The 23,170-nt window shown below is 45.0% G+C and overlaps 1 protein-coding gene and 1 long non-coding RNA gene across 3 annotated transcripts in view; one reads left to right on the top strand and one right to left on the bottom strand.

Annotated features, from left to right (window-relative positions):
• Positions 1-3,195, bottom strand: part of LOC139074103 (uncharacterized) — a 24,239-nt gene extending 21,044 nt beyond the window's left edge. For both annotated transcript variants that reach the window (XR_011523545.1, XR_011523544.1), the window contains exons 1-2: positions 3,060-3,195; positions 2,430-2,580 (exon numbers count right to left, since the gene is read on the bottom strand). This is a non-coding gene — a long non-coding RNA (uncharacterized lncRNA). The remainder of the gene's footprint in view (positions 1-2,429; positions 2,581-3,059) is intronic.
• Positions 2,590-23,170, top strand: SPAG5 (sperm associated antigen 5). Its single transcript, XM_070562652.1, has 24 exons — positions 2,590-3,401; positions 3,631-3,756; positions 8,994-10,087; positions 10,187-10,361; positions 14,733-14,807; positions 15,055-15,147; positions 15,236-15,370; positions 15,584-15,703; positions 15,819-15,911; positions 16,013-16,126; positions 16,731-16,824; positions 16,984-17,131; positions 17,208-17,310; positions 17,501-17,634; positions 17,847-17,985; positions 20,629-20,740; positions 20,908-20,994; positions 21,232-21,352; positions 21,461-21,572; positions 21,961-22,041; positions 22,214-22,369; positions 22,450-22,524; positions 22,655-22,735; positions 22,974-23,170. Exons 1-24 carry the CDS (start codon positions 3,351-3,353, stop codon positions 23,043-23,045), a joined length of 3,591 nt encoding a protein of 1,196 aa, XP_070418753.1. The 5' UTR covers positions 2,590-3,350; the 3' UTR covers positions 23,046-23,170.

Genomic DNA, 23,170 nt, shown 5'->3' with positions numbered 1-23,170 from the left:
AGAGTGCGTGAACTTAACCACTCGGCCATGGGGCTGGCCCCCAAAGATAAACATCTTGATCACACAAAAGTTTTATCTTTGTTTGGCCAAAGGTATCATTAATAAAGTCAACAAACAAAAAACATCTAGAAAATTTTACAATGTGATGACAGGTAATGTCTGTAACACAGAACTCTTAAAAATTAGAAAAGAAAACTAACCTATTTTTAAAAAAGTGCAAGGAATATGAAATGACAAATCAATTAGATCTATATGAGTTGACTTAGAAGCGCTATATAAGACATTGAATGAGGAAAAAAATGCAGAAGTGTAAGAAATAATGCCATTTTTGTAAAGGACCAATACCTTTTTCCTTTCCCTTGTGTATGTATGTGAGAGAGAGTGAGAATGTGAAAAAGGGAACCTGGAAGGGAGAGAGGAGTAATACAAGTGGAAAGAGAGAGGGAAAAAAGAAAATGAAGGCACTAGCTCTCAATTCCAGAGACCCCAGGCTGCACATCAATTGATTTTTGAGAAAAAAAAAAAATGTGTATGTGTGTAAATGAAGACAAAACCTGTGTGTATGCATATATGTTTTTATAAAGGTTTACATGCTATTGGTTACCTCAGGTAGGTAGAATGAATGGGGGAGGTTTTGCCTTTAATACGTCTTTCCATTGAACTGTTTCACTTGCTATAACAAGCATCCATTATTTTTACAATTTTTTTTTTCATGAGGAAGATTTGCCCTGAGCTAACACCCCTGCCAATCTTCCTCTATTTTTCAGTATGTGGGCCACCAGCACAGCGTGGCTGCTAGCAGAGGTAGGTCTGTGCCTAGGAACCGAATCTGGGCGGCCAAAGCAGAGCATGCTAAACTTGACCACTAGGCCACTGGGGCTGGCCCTATTTTTACAATTTGAAAAAACACCAAATTATAAAAATTATTATGCAAAACACAACCAACAAACCAATTCTGTTTATGTTACCTATTTACATCAGTATTTTCTCTCTCATCTACCCCTCCATATGGCCCTCCTAATTTGCTGCTGGAAGCACCATATCCCTTGGCTACTCACCCAGCAACAAGGATTAAGCACTCCAGTTCACACATTTCTATAATACAAGCTTTTACTCCTGGCACTTAAGAGTTTTCTGTCTTGGTTTTTCTGCCACTTCCCACTGTTGTTTTATTTGCTGGATCTTTTTTTTTTTTTTTAAAGATTTTATTTTTTTCCTTTTTCTCCCCAAAGCCCCCTGGTACATAGTTGTATATTCTTCGTTGTGGGTCCTTCTAGTTGTGGCATGTGGGACGCTGCCTCAGCGTGGTTTGATGAGCAGTGCCATGTCCGTGCCCAGGATTCGAACCAACGAAACACTGGGCCGCCTGCAGCCGAGCGCGCAAACTTAACCACTCGGCCACGGGGCCAGCCCCTTGCTGGATCTTTTTGATTGACCAGAAGTATACACATCTTCTGATTCCCTCTGCTGAGTCTTGGGCAATCCCAGACTCAAATCTGTGCTTTTTCTTTCTTTTTTTTTTGAGGAAGATTAGCCCTGAGCCAACATCTGCCACCAATCCTCCTCTCTTGCTGAGGAAGACTGGCCCTGAGCTAACATCTGTGCCCATCTTCCTCTACTTTATATGTGGGACGCCTGCCACAGCATGGCTTGACAAGCGGTGCCACGTCCACACTGGGGATCTGAACCGGTGAACCCTGGGCAGCCAAAGTGGAATGTGTGCACTTAACCACTGAGCCACCTGGCCGGCCCCAAATCTGTGCTCTTAGGTTGTCTTTCTCAGTTTTCCATTCAAGCAACTGTTATCTCTAGTGCCCTCAGGCTGGGACCATTATGTTTTTCGAGCAGTGCCATCCAATAGAAATATAATAGAATGTAAGCTTCATAAGTAATTTTAAATTTGCTAGTAGCCACATTAAAAAGAAACAGGCAGGGGCAGTCACAGAAGTTAAGCACGCACATTCCACTTTGGCGGCTCGGGGTTCGCTGGTTCAGATCCCAAGATGGACCTACGCACCTCTTGGCAAGCCGTGCTGTGGCAGGCGTCCCACATATAAAATAGAGGAAGATGGGCACAGATGTGAGCTCAAGGCCAGTCTTCCTCAAAAAAAATAAAAAGATCTTATTTTATTTCTTTCACACAAAGCCTTCGAAATCTTGTTTGTGTTTTACACCTAGAATAATCTCAATTTGAACCAGCCACATGTTAAGTGCTCAATAGCCACCTGTGGCCAGTGGTCATGGTGTCGGACAACACAGTGCTAGAGGAGCCCATCCCCTGCGGGCCCTACAGCCCCTAACAGATTATGCTTCCTCCTCTTGGGATTCTTGCCTTTTCCAAACTCATTAAGACTTCAGAGTGTAAATAAGACGCTGTGAGTGTCCAAAGGAACACACTTTATTATAAACTATAACTGTGAATAACTTACCCTTAGGCTGTTTCCAAAAATCAGTTGATCCCACCGTCCACAGCTAGGTTTCCCTCACGGAGGGGCCTGAAGCGCCGGGGGAACGCGGGAGTCGGTGGCGTGGGTCGGACTCTGCCATCTACCACCCAGGGGCACGGCTCGGCCCCTGCGTCTGTGAAGCGGAGACGTTTATCGTACCTCCTTCACAGTCCTTAGGAGGATTAAAGGGGTTCATATAGCTAAAGCGTTCGGAAGAGTGCCAGCTGCACAATAAACGCGCAATACACGTTAGCTATGCTTCCAGAACACTTGTTGCAGCCCCTGAGGTAGGTCCCAAGAAAACGCGAGAATTCTGAAGAGGCTAAGTTACAGCGCAGGTCGAGCAGCGCGTGTGAGCCCATGTGAGGCCCTCACGGACGCCGGAGCTGTGCGCGGGCCGCCCAGGCCTAAGGGGGCAACGCTGCGCTCAACTCTCCCCTCCAGACGCCCTGCCGGCTCCCTCTGGTCAAGGCCGAGGCGCGAGGGAATAAGGGACACCTGAGGAGAGACTTCCCGAGGCCAGCCTACGGACACAACTTTTCCGTCAGAGTGGGCGGGGGGGGGGGGGTCTGCCGGAAGTAGGAGGGATGGACTCCTTGACTCTCCAGCTACCTGCACACCGCCCCCAAGGGGAGGCCACAAGGCCAGCCTCCGGCCTGGGGCGCGTGTCGCCCTCCCGCCCGCGTCTTCCGTGCGGGACCCCTAGCGAGAGCGCGCGCACCGCGGGCCGCTCTGGGGCGGAGCCTGCGGCCGGGTTCTGGCCCGGAGCGGACGCGCTAGCCTGACGCGCTCAAGCTCCGCAGCCAATCGGGAAGCGCGGTGCAGGTTCAAATAAAGACGGCGGGTGAACATGGCGTCACCCCTTGGGTCTGGGAGGTGATCGACCTGCGTTTTGTGTTGAAGATGTGGCGGGTGAAAACACTGAACTTTAGCCTGTCGCCTTCGCCTCAGCCGGTGAGCGGGAGAGCCTCCTGGGGAGAGAGCTGGGCCGGGGCTTCGGGGGCGGGGGGCTGGCAGTGCCGAGCGTGCGGGAGGGTTGGGTCGAGCCTGGGGGCGGGGGCGTGTGGGGTCTTTTGTTTGCCCAGCAGCTTGAGCGCGACTGGGCTCGGGGCTACTCTTCTTAGTGCCCCGGGAGGAAGGCGGGCTGGCGCAGCCAGGCTTTCTCACCCTCTTTCTTTCTCAGGGAAAACCGGCTGTGAGAACCCCTCTCCGAGAACTTACCCTGCAGCCCAGTGCCCTCACCAGCTCCGGAAAACGGCCCCCGCTCTGCTCCTCGCTCACTCCATCCCTGTGCAAGCTGGGGCTGCAGGTGAGATTCGCCCGGCCGGCTTCTCGACTGGGCTCTTTGCCGAGGCCGAGCGCTCAGAGGAATAGAGGGCCCGGGCTGGAACGTAATTAATAAGGATAATGAAGTCTTCTACCTCAGTGACATCCATTTACAGCTATTCGGGCCAACAGAGAGGTGCCCTAGGGTGGTTAAAGGAAATCCACGGAGAACCCGGGCCTCTATTTAGGTGTTAGTTTTTATCCCCTCCTCTCCCGTTCAGTCTTTCCTGAACTAGTGAGAAATACTCTCACTTTGGTTGGTGGTCTCCCTCTACGATAGGCTCACTTATGGAGAGGTCACTCAGCTGCAAGAGTGCGGCAATGTCCATCCACTCCAAGAGGCAGTCAAAACTCTCCTGGGATCAAGTTACACCACTGGAAGGCAGGCTACTCGGACCATCTTAGTTTAAACCAACCCCTTGTAGAATTGCCCTCACTGAGTTGTACTTTTGTCAAAGGTCTTGAGAGAAGTAGTCATGTAGAAACTGCTTTTCACTTGCCATAAAACTTGTCAAGGGGGCTGGCCCCGTGGCCGAGTGGTTAAGTTCGCGCGCTCCGCTGCAGGCGGCCCAGTGTTTCGTCGGTTCGAATCCTGGGCGCGGACATGGCACTGCTCGTCAGACCACGCTGAGGCAGCGTCCCACATGCCACAACTAGAGGAACCCACAACGAAGAATACACAACTATGTACCGGGGGGCTTTGGGGAGAAAAAGGAAAAAATAAAATCTTTAAAAAAAAAAAAAAAAAACTTGTCAAGGAAGGAGACTGACCCCTCTCTAAGGTTCTTCGAAGAAACATCTTTTAGAACTTATTGTCTAGGAAAATTGTCTTTCTGGAGAAATTGCTATTTTTTTTTTCTTTCTGATAGTGAGAACTGTGTAGTTTACTATATTTTCCCTCTTGCACTGGCTTCTAGAAAGCTCAGGGTCAAATTTGACCATCAGGTATAGCTACCATTACTCCTTGAAATGGGAAGATTTGGTTCCTTTTTCTTTACCATGATTTTGTATTTCATTAACATGTTGTATCCATCCACCTATCTGTTCTTTTTCATGCAGTCTGAATTATTTTTGGAAGGAGATGGGGTATAAATAAAATAGGTTAGAGGAAGAAAGAAGAATATGTAAAAACAGATGACAGCCTGAGTAACAGATGTATGAGGGTAGCAGTCTTTCTTGAAAGAGCTCTAACACCTACTGTCCAATAGAACTTTCTGGGATGATGGTAATGTTTGGTAATCTGTGCTGTCCAATATGATAGCTATTAGTTACATGGCTATTGAGCACTTGAAAGGTGGCTAATGTGATTGAGGAACTAAATTTTTAGTTTTATTTAATTTTAATTTAAATAGCCACATGTGGCTAGTGGCTACTATGTTAGACAGTACAGCTTAGGTAGAAAAGAAATAAGTACTGAGTGGGAACTGATCTTCATAGAACCTATAGAATTTAACCACAGCCGTTTAATCCGAGTAGCAGAATAGACTGGAATTTAGGTCTTCCTGCTCTTTTTGGGGGGTTTTGTTTTTTTTGAGGAAGGTTAGCCCTGAGCTAGTATCTGCTGCCAGTCTTCCTCTTTTTTTTTTTTTTTTTTGCTTGAGGAAGGTTGTCCCTGAGCTAACATCTGTGTCCATCTTCCTCCATTTTGTATGTGGGATGTTGCCACAGCGTGGCTTGATGTGCAGTGTGTAGGTCCATGCCCGGGATCCAAACCTGTGAACCCCTGGCTGCCAAAACAGAGTGTACGAACTTAATCACTATGCTCCCAGGCCAGCCCCCATCTTAACTATTTTTAAATTCACAGTATATTCTCATTGTTAAGTATATTCACATTGTTGTGCAGCTGTTCTCCAGAACTCTTTTCATCTTGCAAAACTGAAACTGTACTCATTAAATAACAACTTCCCCTTCTGCCCTCCCCCAGTCCCTGGCAACCACCTTTCTACTTTCTGCCTCTATGATTTTGACTACTTTGGTACCTCATATAAGTGGAATCATACAGTATTTGTTCTTTTGTGACTGGCTTATTTCACTTAGCTTAAGGTCTTTAAGATTCATCCATGTTGTAGCATGTATCAAAATTTCCTTCCTTTTGAAGACTGAATAATATTCCATTGTATGTATATACCACATTTTGTTTATCCATTCATCTGTTCATGGACACTTGGGTTGCTTCTACTTCTTGGCTATTGTGAATAATGTTGCAATGAACGTGAGTGTCTGAACAGCTCTTCTAGACCCTACTTTCAATTCTTTTGGGTATATACCCAGAAGTGGAATTGCTAGATCATATGCTACTTTTACTTTTAATATTTTGAAGAATCTCCATACTGTTTTTCATAGCAGTTGCACCATTTTACATTCCTACCAACAGTGCACAAGGGTTCCAGTTTCTCCACATCCTCACCAACTAATGGGTGTGAGTTGGTATCTCATTGTGGTTTTTATTTGCGTTTCCCTAATGATTAGTGATGTTGAGCATCCTTTCTTGTGCTTATTGGTCTTTTGTATATTTTCTTTGGAGAAATGTTATTAAAGTGCTTTGCCTGTTGTTATTTTTTAAAATTTTATTGTTTATTTTTTTTGAGGAAGATTAGCTGTGAGCTAACGTCTGCCACTGATCCTCCTCTTTTTGCTGAAGAAGCCTGGCCCTGAGCTAACATCCGTGCCCATCTTCCTCCACTTTATATGTGGGACACCTGCTACAGTATGGCTTGACAAGCGGTGCCATGTCCACACCCAGTATCCGAACCCATGAACCCTGGGCCGCTGAAGTGGAACATGCTCACTTAACTGTTGCACCACCAGGCTGGCCCCAACTTTGCCCATTTTTAAATTGGGTTATTGTTGTTGTTGAGTTGTAGGAGTTTTTATATATAGTCTGGATATTAATCCCTTATTAGATACATGATTTGCAAATATTTCTCCTTAAGTGATTTTTTTTTTTTGAGGAAGATTAGCCCTGAGCTAACTACTGCCAGTCGTCCTCTTTTTTGCTGAGGAAGACTGGCCCTGAGCTAACATCCGTGCCCGTCTTCCTCTACTTTATACGTGGGACGCCTACCACAGCATGGTGTGCCAAGCAGTGCCATGTCCACACCCGGGATCCAAACGGCGGACCCTAGGCTGCCGAGACGTGGAACGTGTGCACTTAACCACTGCGCCACTGGGCCGGCCCTGTTAAGTGATTTTTTTTTAAAGGAATAAATAGGAACTTGATAAACACAGCAAAAACTTTAAGTTGCACTTTTGCATTTCTAAAAGTCTGGTTTGTATATTTAGCTTCTGGGCAATTTAGTGCAGGCTCATTTATGTTTTTTATAATCATATATCTTTAATTATGTCTTTTATCACAATAGTGCTATAACCATACGTTCTACCTTGTCTAATATTAACATTGCTGCCTCTGCTCTCTTTGTTTGCTTTTGCCTGGTCTCTTTGCTATCCTCTTTATTTTCTACTTTTCTTTTAGCATTTTGAAAGAAAACCTTTAAAAAATTGAAATAAAATACATGAAGGTACATAAAAAGTAGAGGTTAACAAATTTGTGTAAACCACAAGTCATTGTAACCAATACCCAGGTCAGTAAATAGGACATTGCCAGAATATCAGAAGCCTTTTATAGCTCAATCTTATGTTTTAAAGTTTCGGCCACTGTTGTAAATGAGAAATTTCATGTAAGTCTGATTTTTTTTTTTTTTGCCTAAATAATTGGTCATTCTACCTAAAGCTTCTAAAATAGTTTTGTCTACCTTGTAGTTCAGAAATTGTATCTTTTCTTGTCAGTCCTGCTTTGAACTTGGTGAGCCATCTCAATATGCAAATTCAGATCTTTCCCTTTTTTGCTGAGGAAGATTTGCCCAGAGCTAACATCTGCTGCCAATTTTCCTCTTTTTGTATGTGAGCTGCCACCACAGCATGGCCACTAACAGACGAGTGGTGTAGGTCTGCACCCAGGAGCTGAACCCAAGCTGTCAAAGCAGAGTGTGCAGAACTTAGCCACTAGGCTACTGGGGCTGGCCCAGATCTTTCTTTACCTTAGAGAAATTTTCTTCTAATATTTATTAATCAGTGCCTCACCTATATATGTTCTCTTTTCTCCTGGAACTTCTTTTATTCACACGTTCGGTTTACTGGATTTATCTTCTAATTCTCATAGCTTTTCCGTCAGATTTACATTTCTTTGTATTTTTTGTCTTTGCTTTAAGATATTTCTTCCACTTGATTGTCCAGGCTAATAATTCCAATCTCAACTCTGACCATCCTCTTCAATTTATTTTACTGAAATTTTTTGTTTAAAAGTAGTATTTTTTATTTCCGGAAAGTCTTTGTGTGTGTGTGTGTGTGTGTGTGTTGTACTCAAATCTTACGTACTCATATTTTTTTTTTGGTTCAGATTGTCATGTTTCTCCCATCAGCTTTGTTTTCTTAGGGTCTACCTTTTGTAGCTATCTTAGGGTTTGTCATTTCTCTGGCTACTGGATCCACTTAAGTACCTTCATATTTACCTTTTCTTGTTCATTGAGTCTCAGGACCAGCAACCCTGCAAGTGGTAGAAGGCACAGTGGTCTTTGTCCCTGAGACCAGCATTTAGGGAGGTTGTCAGTCCCTTACCAGGGCACCAGGAGGAAATCTCTCTGCTCTCCATTCTCCTCTGCTACAAAGGCTAGAGCTCTTGAAATCCCAAGGGTTGAATGGATTCAATGTGTTCAGGACACCCTCTGCTTTTGGGGCTAGGGAGACTAGGTCACTGGTGCAGGTTGATGTTGTCCTTTTTCTCTAGGGTCCATGGGTCTTTGATGGCCAAGTGCCCTCTACCGCTGGTCCCTAGTTTCTCATCTGTTCCAGAAATGTAGAAAATGTTGTACCAACTCTAGATTGTGACAGAGCCTAGGGACTCCAACCCATTCTCCTATAAGTGGATTGGAGAGGCGTGGGGTCACATTCAAGCTACTATCTCTCCATGATATGGATAGATTATCTCAGCTTGTTTATACTTTAGTCTGGTTCACTTGGAAGGACGCAAAATGGCTACCCAGCTTTTCTTTACCTGCTTTTGGGTTTCTTTAGTGAGCAGCAGGTCTTAGCCAAGTTCTTACCTAAGCAGAGGTAATGAAAATCCTTTCTTTTTTGAGTTAGGACAGTATCCTGGACCCATAATTGTATGTTGGGAACCTGAATTGACTGCCCTGAGGCAACTACTTTTGTTTCCTTTGGCAGGAAAGCAACAGCAACTCATCTCCACTGGATTTTGTCAATGCTAAGAGGAAAGACTCCCCTTCAGAACAGTTCAGCCATCCCTCAAAGTGGCTAGAAGCTTGTCAACATGAATCAGATGAGCAGCCCTTAGATCTGATTCCCCCAACCAACTCTACTCCCAGAATATGTGAGGAAGCAGTAGATCCAGTGGACGACAGTGTGGTTAAAACCATGGTTCTTATACCTTTTCCAGTAGGGCAGCAGCAAGACATTACACTTGAGGCCCATTTAGATACAATGGCAGAGACAAACAGCATCATTCTAAATGAGCCTTTGAGGCCAGGAGATCTGCTGAGAGAGGGAGTGGCACCTTGCATGGAAGACAGCTTTTCAGAAGTTGTTCCTGCTATGCCTGAGAAACCTACATTTCAGGATCCTCCATCTCATCTCTTGGAGTATCCACCAAATCCCTGTTCTGAGCAACAGCTACCCTTCTCCAAGGAAGGCCTGATGGACAGAGGGACTGAGGCTGTGCCTGAGGACTTAGTTCTTTCTGAAAGTAATGCTGTCTTGCCTTCCTCCATGCTCTGGCTTTCCCCTTCAACTGCCTTAGCAGCAGATTTCCTTGTCAGTCATGTGGACCCAGGGGAGGAAACTATAGAGCACAGAGCTGTAGAGGGAAGAGAAATGAGCTTTCCCACCACACTCCCTGAGGAGGCTGAATTGGGAGATCAAGCACTTGTCTCAAATATGGAAGATATTCTGCCCACATGCCTTACCCCAAATCTAGGAGAAATGGAATCCCAGGTGGCTCCAGGCCCAGCAGTAGAGGATGCTGGTAGGATTCTTATCTCTGATACAGGGCCTTGGATGTCCCCATTGGCCTGGCTGGAAAAAGGTGTAAATACTTCGGTCATGCTGGAAAATCTCCGCCAGAGCTTATCGCTTCCGTCTGTGCTTCGAGATGCTGCGATTGGCACTACCCCTCTCTCTACTTGCTCCGTGGGGACTTGGTTAACACCTCCAGCACCACAGGAAAAGAGTACGAACACATCCCAGACAGGCCTGGTGGGCACCAAGGACAGTATTTCTGAGACAGAGCACCTCTTAAGGGGGTAAGTGTCCCTATATCCTTGTGCCTCCTGGGCTCCATTAACCTGGACCTTCCACTCCTATCCGGTCCCCTCTCTTCTCATGTTCTCTTCCTGCTGCAGCCATCCTCCAGATCTGACTGCCTTATCTCGACATGACCTTGAAGATAACCTGCTGAACTCTCTTGTCATTCTGGAGGTTCTCTCCTGCCAGCTGCGGGACTGGAAGACCAAGCTGACTGTCCCTCACCCAGAAGTTCAGGACAGTAGCACACAGACTGATACCTCTCCCAGTGAGGTAAGAGGGTTCCTCCCAAAGCTTGGAGGGTCCCAGTGGCCCCTCTTCTTCAGAATTTAAGCTGATAAGCAGCTAGAGGACAAAGGAGACTCCTTAACCACAGGCTCAGTATTGGAATATGTGTAGGGGCCGGTCCCGTGGTCAAGTGGTTAAGTTCACACACTCCACTTCGGCGGCCCAGGGTTTCGCCTGTTCAGATCCTGGGTGTGGACATGGCTGCTTATCAAGCCATGCTGAGGTGGCATCCCACATGCCACAACTAAAGGACCCACAACTAAAAATATACAACTATGTACCGGGGGCTTTGGGGAGAAAATCTTTAAAAAAAAAACAAACAAAGAACAAGGGGCCGGCCTTGTGGTGCAGTGGTTAAGTTCGCACGTTCGGTTTGGATCCCGAGTGTGGACATGGCAGCGCTTGTCAAGCCAAGCTATGGTGGGCGTCCCACATATAAAGTGAAAGAAGATGGGCACGGAGGTTAGCTCAGGGCCAGTCTTCCTCAGCAAAAAGAGGAGGATTGGTGGTAGATGTTAGCTCAGGGCTAATCCTCCTCAAAAAAACAGACATAAAATCACAAACCATAAAGGCAAAGGTAATAAATTTGGAAAAAAAAAAAAGAATAAAAACTGAGGATCTGGAAAATGCCTTAAAGCTGTGGGTACTCACTATACCCCAGTGGTATGTCAAGACTTTCTAAGAGAATGTAAGCAAAGAAAGTTTTGAAGAAGTCAGTTTCTAGATCTTCATCTTCCAGATGTCTTCTTCACTGATTTTTTTCTTTCTTACTTCCCCATTCTCAGTTGCCCTTGTCCATTTTACCAAAGAAGAGCATATTTACTACCTATCCTGAATCTTACATTGTCAAGGGATAACAATCAAAGGACAGAAAATATTTGCGTACTTGCTGAGAAAGCAAATGACTGCATAGATTATATAACGCATCGTTTTTGCATGCTTTCAACAAAGTTGAAGGAAGGCTAATTCTGTCAGTGGATCATTAAAAATTTCTGATGAAAGTTCACTGTGAGATTTTTGGTATATGTCTCCAAAGGAGCTCCTAGAATTAGGTGACATGCCCTTATTTCCTTCTTCTATTCCTACTTATTCCCATTATTTATGTGAAGAAGATTTCTTAGTGCTTACATCTATCAGAATGGAGAATAGGCATGGAATTGTTGCTTAACCATATCTTACTGTAAGAAATATAGTTATCCACAGACACATGAACTAATAAGGGGAGGGAAGCTCTATCCATTTCATTAATAGATCATTCCCAGGAAAATTTTACTAGGTATGTTTATAATTTTATTACAAATTATAATATTATTACAATAATAAGTATATAACTGATGAAAATATTTCTCCATCCAAAAGAAAGTTTTTTCACTTAAAGTCTATAGTGAGAGGAATTTAAAAGAAATTTTAATTTAAATTTAGATGAACTTTTGTTGTTGCAGACATACTGATTAACATTTTAAAATATGAAAATATATTAAAATAAAATGCAAGGAATAAAAATATAGGTTCGAGAAAAAAAAGGGATGATATAAAATTTCTGACCGTTAAAGAAGAGCTTATTCAGGTATTTTTTAAAGGTGTCAAATAGGTATTAAATCATTATGGTATATGTAGTATTTATACCATTGGATATGTTTAAGAGTAATTTAACAGTTTTATTTCAAACTTTATAATTTTGTTAATATTTATAATATGGTGGAAATTACAGCCTTTGTAACATTTTGAACTTAAGGGTACTCAGTCTTTCAAAATTATTGTAGGAGATATGAGAGGAAAACAATTTAAAGACCACTGTTCTAGAGGACTCTAGCTGTGACAACACAGGCTGAGGAAGGAGGGGAATGATGTCATGGGAAGGAATTGAGAGCCTCAGTATTGTGGCTGTTGAGGTAATAGATGGCTGCTGCTAAGAGGAAATGGTCTCCAAGTGCCTAAAGACCTCCTTTGGGTTGAAAATATCCTGAAAATAATGACTTTACCTTTTGCCAAAATCCTGGAAACCACAGGCTCCTCATTCCTATAGCTGCTCAATTTCTCTCCTGTGTTTTCTTATCTTTGTATCCTTTCCCCTTGTTCTTGGCATTCTCTCCCATCCCTGAGTCGGCCTTGTAGCCTCTTCCCCTCAAGCTTGCCAGATCCCTTTGGAGGCCACTGAAGCAGAGCCAGAGGGGAGATGACAGCCCCTTTAGCCATTCCCTATCACAGCGCCATGTCCTTGCCGCTTGGCTGCCTCCCTCACACTAATCTCATCACCTGCCTGACTGCCCAGCTCTGAACAGTATGTGCACCCTGTCCAGGGCTCGTGGGGTGCTCCGTGCCTTACTGCATGGTGCAGTAGGGAATGTTGACTGCTTTGCTGGGAAAGGGAGTGATGAACTCTAAGAGACTGCCTCCTTGAGTCCAGACTGCCGCAGCATCGTGACTCAGCACTGCTACTCCAGCACTGGATTGTTTTCCCAGATGATGGCTGCCTTTCAGCAGTAATAATAAGGCTCCCCCTTTTCTCTCCGAACTTGAAAGTCTTTCTGTGGCTCTGCTGCCTTTGAGATCATATTTACCTACTCTACATCCCACACTAAGATTTTTATCTGCCCCTAGAAAATGCATAGAGAATGAGAAAATAAAAATGACTAATAAATATTTGAGATTACCATTACTGATAATCAAAGAAAAGCAAATTGAAACAGTGAGTTGCTATTTTCTTCTGACAAAACAGCAAAGAATAAAATAGATAATGCTGGTAAGCATTCTCCTATTGTCAGTAGGGTATAAATTGGTTCATCCTTTTTTGAAGCCAGTTTAAGTGAGACCCTTAAAACAGTTCAAACTTTTTTCACCCGGTAACTCCACTTCTAGGGCTATATCCTAAGGAAAAAGAATTCTGCATAAAGATAGCAACTTGTTTTTTTTTAAATAATGAAAAAAATATGATACATCCATAAGATGGAATATTCCATCGTCATTTAAAAGTATGTTTAATGAAGAGTTTTTAATAACATGGGAAAATAAGTTTAACATAAGTTTACGGTTTTTAAAGAAAGGAAACCAGAGTTCAGATAACCTCTGAGAGGCTTTGAGGTGAGGTAGAGTACCAGCAGAAGTTAACAATGGGTGGTACTCCACTTTGATAGGTTCTCCTAAAGCAGATATCCCAGTCTCAGGCTATTCCAATGAGGAAAGTGAATATAAATTCAGGGCTAAATAACAACGTGAGTATAATAGAATTAAGTAATAAAAGCAGGACCCTAAATTTATTTATATATTATAATCTCACTTGTGGTTTTTCTGAAATATTACTGTATTTCATCAAATCTAAGACACTGTCAATATTAAGATATATCCCAATTTCAGTGGTGTTAAAATGCAGAAAGACAGTCATCTTAGAATTTATTGAATATAGTAGTTTCTGTCTAAATCAGTAGTCTATTAACTTTTTTTTCCCCCGACACCTGAGGGAAATAATATACTTATCAGTTAGAGCAAATCCCTATAGCAAGGAAATCTGGTTTGGAGGTGTGGCAAAAGCTCTTGCAGTGGCTGCTGTACTGTTAGTTAAGAATCACTACTCGAGAGGCAGGCCCTGTGGCCAAGTGGTTAAGTTCACACGCTCTACTTTGGTGGCCCTGGGTTTCGCCAGTTTGATTCCTGGCTGTGGACATGGCACTGCTCATCGGGCCATGCTGAGGCAGCGTCCCACGTGCCACAACTAGAAGGACCCACAACTAAGAATATGCAACTATGTACCTGTGGGATTTGGGGAGAAAAAGGAAAAAAAAATCTTTAAAAAGAAAAGAATCACTACTCAAGGTGGTGAAATTATTGATTTTTTCCATTTTTTTCGCTTGTGTATTTCAAAAATTTTACAGTAAACATATATTATTCTTATAATTAGGGGAAAAAGTTATAAAAAGGAACTTTTTAGGGGGCTGGCCCCATGGCTGAGCAGCTAAGTTCCAAGCTCCGCTTTGGCGGCCCAGGGTTTCGCCAGTTTGGATCCTGGGCTTGGACCTGGCACTGCTTATCAGGCCATGCTGAGGCAGCATCCCACATAGCACAACCAGAGGCACTCACAATTAGGATATACAGCTATATACTGGGGAGCTTTGGGGAGAAGAAGAAAAAAAAGAAAAGAAGATTGGAAACAGATGTTTGCTCAGGTGCCAATCTTAAAAAAAAAAAGGGGGATTTTTTAGATATCTTTGGATTTTTTTTCTGACTTGGCTTCATCAAGCTGTGAGCCCATTCCTACTTTTAATAGGAAAGGCTCCTGTATCTCAGTGGGTGGCAGGGGAGATGGGGTGCTGGTGGTGCATGTTGCCTATGCAAAAGGAACAACTCTGTTTCTCTGCCTAGATAAGTAAGAAACCTCAGCATCTTCAGGAGAGCCAAGAGATTGGGCAAGCTCTTCAGCAGGCCAGGAATGTCATGGTAAGTGTGGATTGACCTTATACCACCGCTGGGTCTCGTGTGAAGATTAAGAATGGAGAATCCTAGATGGTTAGCAGATGGTGGTACTCTGTCATGGTAGGGAAGGGAGGTTTCCAGATCTTCATTAAGGACATCTCCTTATTGGGAACTTAGAATTTGGGGACAGTGGCTTTCCTCCCCAGTGTCCCTGCTTGCTTCCTGCTTAGTGACTTTATTTGATCTAGCCTCACCATCTTTCCGTCTACAGCAATCATGGGTGCTGGTCTCTAAAGAGCTGATATCCTTGCTTCACCTATCTCTGTTGCACTTAGAGGAAGATAAAACTACTGTGAGTCAGGAGGTAAGCAGTATAAAGGTGAAGGCAGAGGCCTCTGGTGGGACTGAAAGCCAAAAAGGGAATCAGACAGGGTCTGATTCTTGTCTTGTAGTCTCGGCGTGCAGAAACCTTGGTCTCTTGCTGTTTCGATGTGTTGAAGAAATTGAGGGCAAGGCTCCAGAGCCTCAAAGCAGAAACGGAGGAAGCAAAGCACAGAGAGGAAATGGCCCTCCGAGGCAAGGATGTGGTAAGGGGTCAGGCTTTTGTTCCTGGATATGGGAAGTCTCTTTCTCTGGGTTCTTGCAGGAACGCAAATTCACTTGAGACACAGATAGGTGGCCTGAGAACTGCCTGTCCTGGGGAATAAGAAAACAGACTACTGGTGTGGTGGATAGTTACAGCTTTTTGTGCTATTTCTCTCTTCTGCCCACTGTGTTCTTGCAATCTCTTCCCTAAACAGGCAGAGACAGTGCTAGAGGCTTTCTGTGCACATGCTAGCCAACGCATCAGCCAACTGGAACAGGACCTGGCATCCATGGGGGAATTCAGAGGCCTTTTGAAGGAGACCCAGACCCAACTGGTAATTTGAGGGCATTTTCTTTCCATGCTGACACACTCGGAAGATGGTCATATACCCCCACTTTGCTGTATCCAGAGGAAAGGGGCCTCCTCCATAGGCAATCCTTCTTGTGTAGGTAGGACTTCATACTGAGCAAGAAGAGTTGGCTCAGCAGACGGTGAGTCTTACTTCAACCTTACAACAGGACTGGATATCCATGCAACTCGATGTGAGTATTCAGGGCCATCATACCACTCCTTTACTCACAGCCAGCCCTGTTAGGAGCCTTGCCTCAACTGTGCTCTGCTGACCTGCTTGCTTCCCCGGTAGTATATAACATGGACAGCGTTGCTGAGCCGGTCTCGACAACTCACAGAGAAACTCACAGCCAAGAGCCGGCAGACTCTGCAGGAACGTGATGCTGCAATTGAGGAAAAGCAGCAGGTACAAACTAGGAGTGGGGACTCGGTAGGCCTGGTTTCCTCCTTCTCTACAGAAGGCCTTTCTTTCCTTTTTTTTTCTCTGCTTTTTTTTTCCTCCCCGAATCCCTCCAGCACATAGTTGTATATTCTTTTAGTTGTGAGTCCTTCTAGTTGTGGCATGTGGGATGCTGCCTCAACATGGCCTGATGAGTGGTGCCATGTCCGCCCCCAGGATCTTAACCAGCAACATCCTGGGCCGCTGAAGCTGAGCGTGCGAACTTAACTGCTCAGCCATGGGGCTGGCCCCACAGAAGGCCTTTCTAATGAGTGGTATCTTTAGCCTCCTACCCTGGACCTATCTTCTTTTCACTCTGTGGGTTTAGAGACCAGCCAGGTCCTTTTGCTGTAAGATGGCCTTGGGCCTGGTTGTTTCCTTTCCCCTTCAGCACCTTCTTTAGCAACTTCCTCCTGTTTCTACTTTTTCCTGAGGATCAGCCTTATTTGTTGCAGTGTTGCTGCCCAGGAGCAAGGTGGTTCGCTGTCCTGTCCAGAAAAATAAGCTGGACTAAGTCCTGGGACTTTTGATTCAGGAGGAATTTGGGAGGAAAACTGTCTTTTCTTCCTAGGTTTCCAGGGAGCTGGAACAAGTCTCTACCCATTTAGAGGACTGCAAAGTCCAAGTAGAACAACTGAAGTTGGAAAACAGTCACCTAGCAACAGGTGTGTGTGTATACATGCGTGCAAGTAGTTGTGCCCTGCTAAAGCTTGGGGTGTGGCAGTAGAGCAAGAAAATGCTCTAGAGCACTGGTTTTGGAGCAAAAGTGTGGGGAAGTTTTGGCCTGGTGACCACATGGTGTCATTAGGATACTTTTGGTCTAGATCTCCAGGCTCAGCTGCAGATTCTGACCAGCATGGAGAGTCAGCTAAAAGAGCTACAGAGTCAGCATGCCCACTGTACTCACGACCTGGCCATGAAGGATGAGTTGATCTGCCAGCTTACCCAGAACAATGAGGAGCAGGCTGCTCAGTGAGTTCCTGTCAGGTTATTATGGCAGTACGCACTCAGGATATAGGACCAATGAGATCTAATATGTCTCTGGCAGATGGCAAAAGGAAGAGATGGCATTAAAACACATGCAGGCAGAGCTGCAGCAACAACAGGCTGTCCTGGCCAAGGAGGTGCAGGACCTGAAGGAGACTCTGGAGGTAAGGAATATGGTTTGGGTCAGGGGAGCTGGCAGGAGTATGATTCTTGCCTGATGGTATTGAGGTGAGGTTTGAGACTGTGGACTGGGAAAAGCCTCTGCTCCCAGGGCTCTAAAATTTCACACTTAAGCTCATATTTTCCCCCTCTCTCTCCTGCTCCTTCCCTACCTTTCTTCTCTTGTCTCTGTAGTTTGCGGACCAAGAGAATCAAGTTGCTCACCTGGAGCTGGGCCAGGTTGAGTATCAGTTGAAAACCACACTGGAAGTGCTCCGGGAGCGCAGCCTGCAGTGTGAGGACCTTAAGGACACTGTAGAGAACCTGAAGTAAGATCTCTGCCTTTCTGTGCTTCCCTCCTAAGTTCTTATCTTTCCCAGAGACTCTTCTAGAAGCTAAAGTCTCCAAGAAGGGAATTATGATAGGGTCCAAGAGCCTCTTGTCTCCCTCCTTGAATGCAGCTTTGTGTGGGGATTGGGAGAGGTGTTCAGAGAAGGTCTCCTGGTTTTTGGCCATCTCTTCTGTTCCTTCCTTATTTCAGGGCTAAACTGGCTAGCACCATAGCAGAGAACCAGGAGCAAGACCTGGAGAAGACACGCCAGTATTCCCAAGAGTTAGGGGTGCTGACTGAGCAACTACAGAGCCTGACCCTCTTTCTACAGACAAAACTAAAGGAGAAGGTAGGATTGGGGGTTCTTTCTCTTCCCTTCCTCTTGTATCTTCGAAGAAAGACACTTTCATTTTTTCCTTCCCAATCTGTATACATTTTATTTCCTTTTCTTGTCTTAGCACATTAGCTAGAACTTCCATTATGATGTTGCAAAGGAGTGGTGAGAGGGGACATCCTTACCTTGTACCTGATCTTAGAGGGGAAATTTCGAGTTTCTCACCATTGAGTACGCTATTAGCTGTAGGTTTTTTGTAGACAGGCTTTATCAAGTTGAGGAAGTTCCCCTCTATGCCTAGTTTACTGAGAGTTTTTCCAATTGTATCTTTATTGTCTAGAATGGTCTTCCTAAACACTACTCTTGTTCCATCTCTGTGACCTTCAATGACTTTGAGTTGCCTATAGGACCTCTTCAGCCTGTTGCTCAAACCTTTCTTCATCTGTCTCCTACCTCCCTATTATGAGCCCTTTACTCCAATTAGACTGCCTGTACACTCCACACATGTACCATCTCCATTCACACCCAGACTCGGGCTGTTACCACATCCATTCTCCTCTGTCTTCAAATTGGAAATACTTTTTCCTTCCCTATTAACATCCTCCCTAGTTCATCTTCTTCTTTGAAATGTTCCCAGATCACATGGACTCAGTGGTCTCCTGCTATATTCCTCACGAACTTACTCTCCTTTTGCACTTGTATTAATTTTCCCTGGATGTCTGGTCTCTTCAACTAGACTGTATTGCAGAAATTTAACCTTGTGTCTTTGGCTTCCCCACAGTGCACACCAAACAATAAATGGCAGATATCTTTCAGAATACAGTTAATTAGCTTATTCAACAGTTAAAGGTATAATCAGGATCCTGAAATCTGGAACTGCTTATCATCTGACCCTCTTTCCCATTTGTGTGCTGAGCACAGGCAATGCCAAAGAATCCACAGTCTAGTAAAGAAGACAGACAGATGTAAATTTATCATCTTCACTTGTGATCATGATAGAGGTCTGCATGGATGACCTGTGAAGCAGAGAGAAAGGAGCATCAGTTCTACTTTTGAGAGTTAGGATGTCTTCTCAAAGCAGGTGACCCCTGGGCAGAGTCTTGAGGTTTACAAGTTTGTAGGGGAGGGGTGGATATATAGGAAAGCCCACCAAGCAGAGGGAATAGTATATGAAAGTCCCAGAGGCACAATTGTACTTTTTTGTAGTGTCTACCTTGTAACAAGACCTGAGTTATGTGCTGGGACTACAGGGTGAATAAAGCAAGGCCCTGCTCATATGGAATGTGGCAAGCTTGGGGACTGGGAACTAGCTCTTTATAATTGGAGTGTAGGAGCTATGTGGAGTGAGGATGACCAGAAGAGAGGCTGGAGAAGTAGGAGGCCAGATTTTGAAGGCTCGACTAGTGGCAGTTGTAGAAGGGGTAGAGAGGAGGGGATAGATTGAATGAGTTTAGTACATATTTAAGAAGTAGAAGTAATAGAACTTGGTGACCAATTTGATGTAGGAGTAAGGTGGAAGAGTGAATGATGATCTCTATATTGCTAGAAAGATGGTGACACTCTCTAGAAACGGGTTGGCAAACTTTTTCCTGTAAAGTGCAATATAGTAAACATTTTCAGTTTTGCAAGCCATGTGGTCTCTGTCTCAACTACTCATCTCTGCCTTTGTAGCTCAAGAGCAGCCATAGAAAGTATGTAAATCAATGAGTGTGGCTGTGTTGCAATAAAACTTTATTTATTTGTTTTTATTTACAAAAACAAGCGGCAAGCCAGATTTGAACTGCAGGCTGTAATTTGCTGTTCCCCAATCTAGGATCATAAATACAAGAGGAGGAATAGATTTTTGGTGGGGTAGGACAGGAAAAAAGATGAGCTCAGCTTTATACATACTAAATTTCAGGTGAACTATGGAACATTCTAGTAGATGTTTCACAGGCAGTTGAGCCTTTGGGTCTGAAGATTGGGCAAAAGTCCACTTGAGAGAAACAGACTGAAGGGTTATCCATATAGAAGTGGATGTTTTTGTGGAGCTCCCAAGGTGAGGCCACCTGGGGAATGGATTAGAGTGTAAAGAGGGCCAAAGAGGAACCAAAAGGAGCCCAACAGTTAAGGAAGGATTTGTGGATAGAGAGAAGAAATAGCCAGAAATGTATGAGGCCTACCTATGAAGGACAGAGAAAAGCTAAGAAAAGGAACTTTCTAAAAAGAGGAACATGGTCATCAATTATCAAATAGGTCAGGTAAAATAAGAGGTGAAAAGTGTCCATTGCATTTGAAAGTAAGGATGCCATTGGTGACCCAAATAGTGAGAATTTTGGTGGAATGGTGAAGCAGAAGCCTGAGTGTAGTGGCCTGGGGAGTCAATAGATGGTGAGAATTTTAGGCAAGAAATGTAGGCTCTTCTTTTTTTTAATTGAAGGGAAAGAGAAAAGGCAGTAGCTAAAAGGGGATTTAAGGTAAGAAGAAGGTTTTTTAAAATTGTTGTTTTAGTGAGAGAGAGTGAAGTTCAGGGAAAGGAGTTAATGGAGACGTTGAAGTTAGAGAAGAGAGGTAATAGACTGAACAGCATTCTGGAGGAGATGACTGGTGAGTACCTGGGAGGTCAGGGAAATCACTAACCCTGAAAAACAGCTGATTTTTTTTCTCCTTTTCCCTAAGGCTGACCTGGAGACCCTCCTGATAAGCACAGCTTGTGCTCCTGCCCAGGAACACCCTCTGCCCACTGACAGCGCCTTCTTGGGAAGCATCTTGACAGCTGTGGCAGATGAAGGTTAAAGGCCCTGGATTTTAGGGGTGGGGAAATTGTGACCCTGCTCCTGATATCTTCAGCTGTTGAAGATGCCCACCAACAGACCTCTCTCTCCCTGGCTGCCATTATGGCAGACCCTTGACTGGGTCACCAGAGGGGCACCCTACCATGGTTGGTTTTTGTTTTAGAGCCAGAAGCAGCACCTGTGCCCTTGCTTGGAAGTGACAAGAGTGCTTTCACTCGAGTAGCATCAATGGTTTCTCTTCAGCCTACAGGTTAGGATGGGCTCCTGGGATCCTGCCTCATTTCTAGATCTGGTAGTGATGATAAAGACTAAAGCAGTGAGAAGTGCTCTGCTCTAAAAACCTCAATTCTAGTTGAGCTCATTTTATTTCTGCCTTTTGGGATCTGTAATGTCCCTGTGGGTGGGGAACATGGATAAATGTGGAAATGATGGCTACACATTTCCTTCCAGAGTGAAAGGGCTCTACCTCTAGGATTTTCTCTTTCAGAGACCCCAGGCATGGAGAAGAGCCTGGCAGAAATGACTACTATGACTCTGGAGCTTCAGAGCCTGTGCTCCCTGCTGCAAGAGTCTAAAGAAGAAGCTGTGAGGACTCTGCAGCAAAAGATGTGAGTGGAGTGCAGTCTTGGTGAGAGAGAGCAGGTCAAGTGAGACAGCCCCATAGCTCAAGGGCCCAGCCAGCTCCCGAAATAATGCTGAATTCTTCCTTCCCCTAGTTGTGATCTGCAGGCTAGGTTGCAGGTCCAGGAAGAGCAGCATCAGGAAGCCCAGAAGGCAAAGGAAGCAGACATAGAGAAGCTGAACCAGGCCTTGTGCTTGCGCTACAAGGTGAAGGAGGGGCCTAGAAGTGGGGCGACGAAGAACTGGGGCAGCTCTTCTGGCCCACTGGGAGCCATTGTCTCTCCAGGAACCTGGGTGGTGGGGATTTTCCAACCATTGCCCTAGTTTTGCCCTTCCTGGGGTCAGACATTTTACATGTTTGGGAATCAGCTGTGGGCTGACCTATCTCCCAGGCTGACCTAGAAGTCGGGAACTCTAGCAGAACTCTCAACACTAAAATGTGCCTTGCTTGGCTTAGCTCTAGAGGAAGAATTGGAGTGTTATCAATTAGTATCACCTGGTCTGAGCGTGGGTCAGACACTAAATTCTATCTCCTGTCAAGGACCGCAAGCAAACCAGATCTCCCACTGCCTTCTTACCTCCCTTTCCCTCACAGAATGAAAAGGAGCTCCAGGAAGTGATCCAGCAGCAGAATGAGAAGATCCTAGAGCAGATAGACAAGAGTGGCGAGCTCATTGTACGTTCGTCATGATGCCTGGCCCTCTGCTCTCTGGGTCACTGGTAGCTGATAGCCAGGATCCCAGATGTGGGAAGTGGATCCCTTGGTCTACCCTTGTTCACCACATGGGATAAGAAAGAGAGAGAGGACCTTTGAGAGCTACTGGATACCTCTCCGTTCTCATTCCCAGAGCCTTAGAGAGGAGGTGACCCAGCTAACCCGCTCACTTCGGCGTGCAGAGACAGAGACTAAGGTCCTCCAGGAGACTCTGGCAGGCCAGCTGAATCCCGACTGTCAGCCCATGGCCACTGACTGGATCCAGGAGAAAGTGTGGCTCTCCCAGGAGGTGACTTAGAGTTAACAGAGGCGCTGGGCAGCTGGCGGGAACCCTAGGCTGTGCCCCTACTGATCTGGACATACCCGTAGGTGGACAAGCTGAGGGTGATGTTCCTGGAGATGAAAAATGAGAAGGCAAAACTCATGGTCAAGTTCCAGAGCCATGTAAGAATTCCCAGGCGGTTCCAGGGCCATTTTCCACCACCACTAGCAACTGCCCTGCCATATTTTCCTCGTCCCACAAGCTATGCTGTTCTTTTAAGCATAGGACTTATGCAACCTATTTGTGTTCTAGAGAAACATCCTGGAGGAGAATCTCCGGCGCTCTGACAAGGAGTTAAAGAAACTAGATGACATTGTTCAGCATATTTATGAGGTAAAGGAGGGAGGGAGTTGATGCAACTAAGGCACCTGGTACAAAGCCTGGCCCTGGAGGTACTGATGAGCATAGCTCTGGTTCCCAGCCTGTGCTGAGAGCTGGGCCTGACTTACTGTTGCAGGTTTCTCTCTGGCTTCTTTTTTCTCCCCTGTAACTCAGTGGGTGCTTCCTTGGCCTGGGAGCCTTTGGCTTTGAGCCTGTGACCCTGAGTTGCCTTTTCTGCCTCTCTTCCCAGACTCTGCTGTCCATCCCAGAGGTCGTCAGGGGTTGCAAGGAGCTACAGGGATTGATGGAATTTCTGAGCTAAGAAACTGAAAGCTAGAATCTATTTCACCTGTTTTTACCTGCAATATTCCCTTATCCCAGCACCGGGACCAATTGGCATAGAGCCAGCTATGTTTAATGCTATTTAAATAAAGTATATTTAATGTA

The sequence above is a fragment of the Equus przewalskii genome, chromosome 10 (genome assembly GCF_037783145.1).
Source record: "Equus przewalskii isolate Varuska chromosome 10, EquPr2, whole genome shotgun sequence".
NCBI lineage: Eukaryota > Metazoa > Chordata > Mammalia > Perissodactyla > Equidae > Equus > Equus przewalskii.
The sequence above is the reverse complement of the archived record's forward strand: the minus strand, read 5'-3'. Positions and strand labels throughout refer to the sequence as shown.

What these genes read in the sequence shown, in the direction of transcription:
- SPAG5 (XM_070562652.1), top strand. Translation starts at nt 3,351, where the DNA reads ATGTGGCGGGTGAAAACACTGAACTTTAGCCTGTCGCCTTCGCCTCAG. An exon ending in CAATTGAGGAAAAGCAGCAG is followed by an intron (nt 16,127 to 16,730) that starts GTACAAACTAGG and finishes TTTTCTTCCTAG; the next exon opens with GTTTCCAGGGAGCTGGAACA. An exon ending in AATGAGGAGCAGGCTGCTCA is followed by an intron (nt 17,132 to 17,207) that starts GTGAGTTCCTGT and finishes TGTCTCTGGCAG; the next exon opens with ATGGCAAAAGGAAGAGATGG.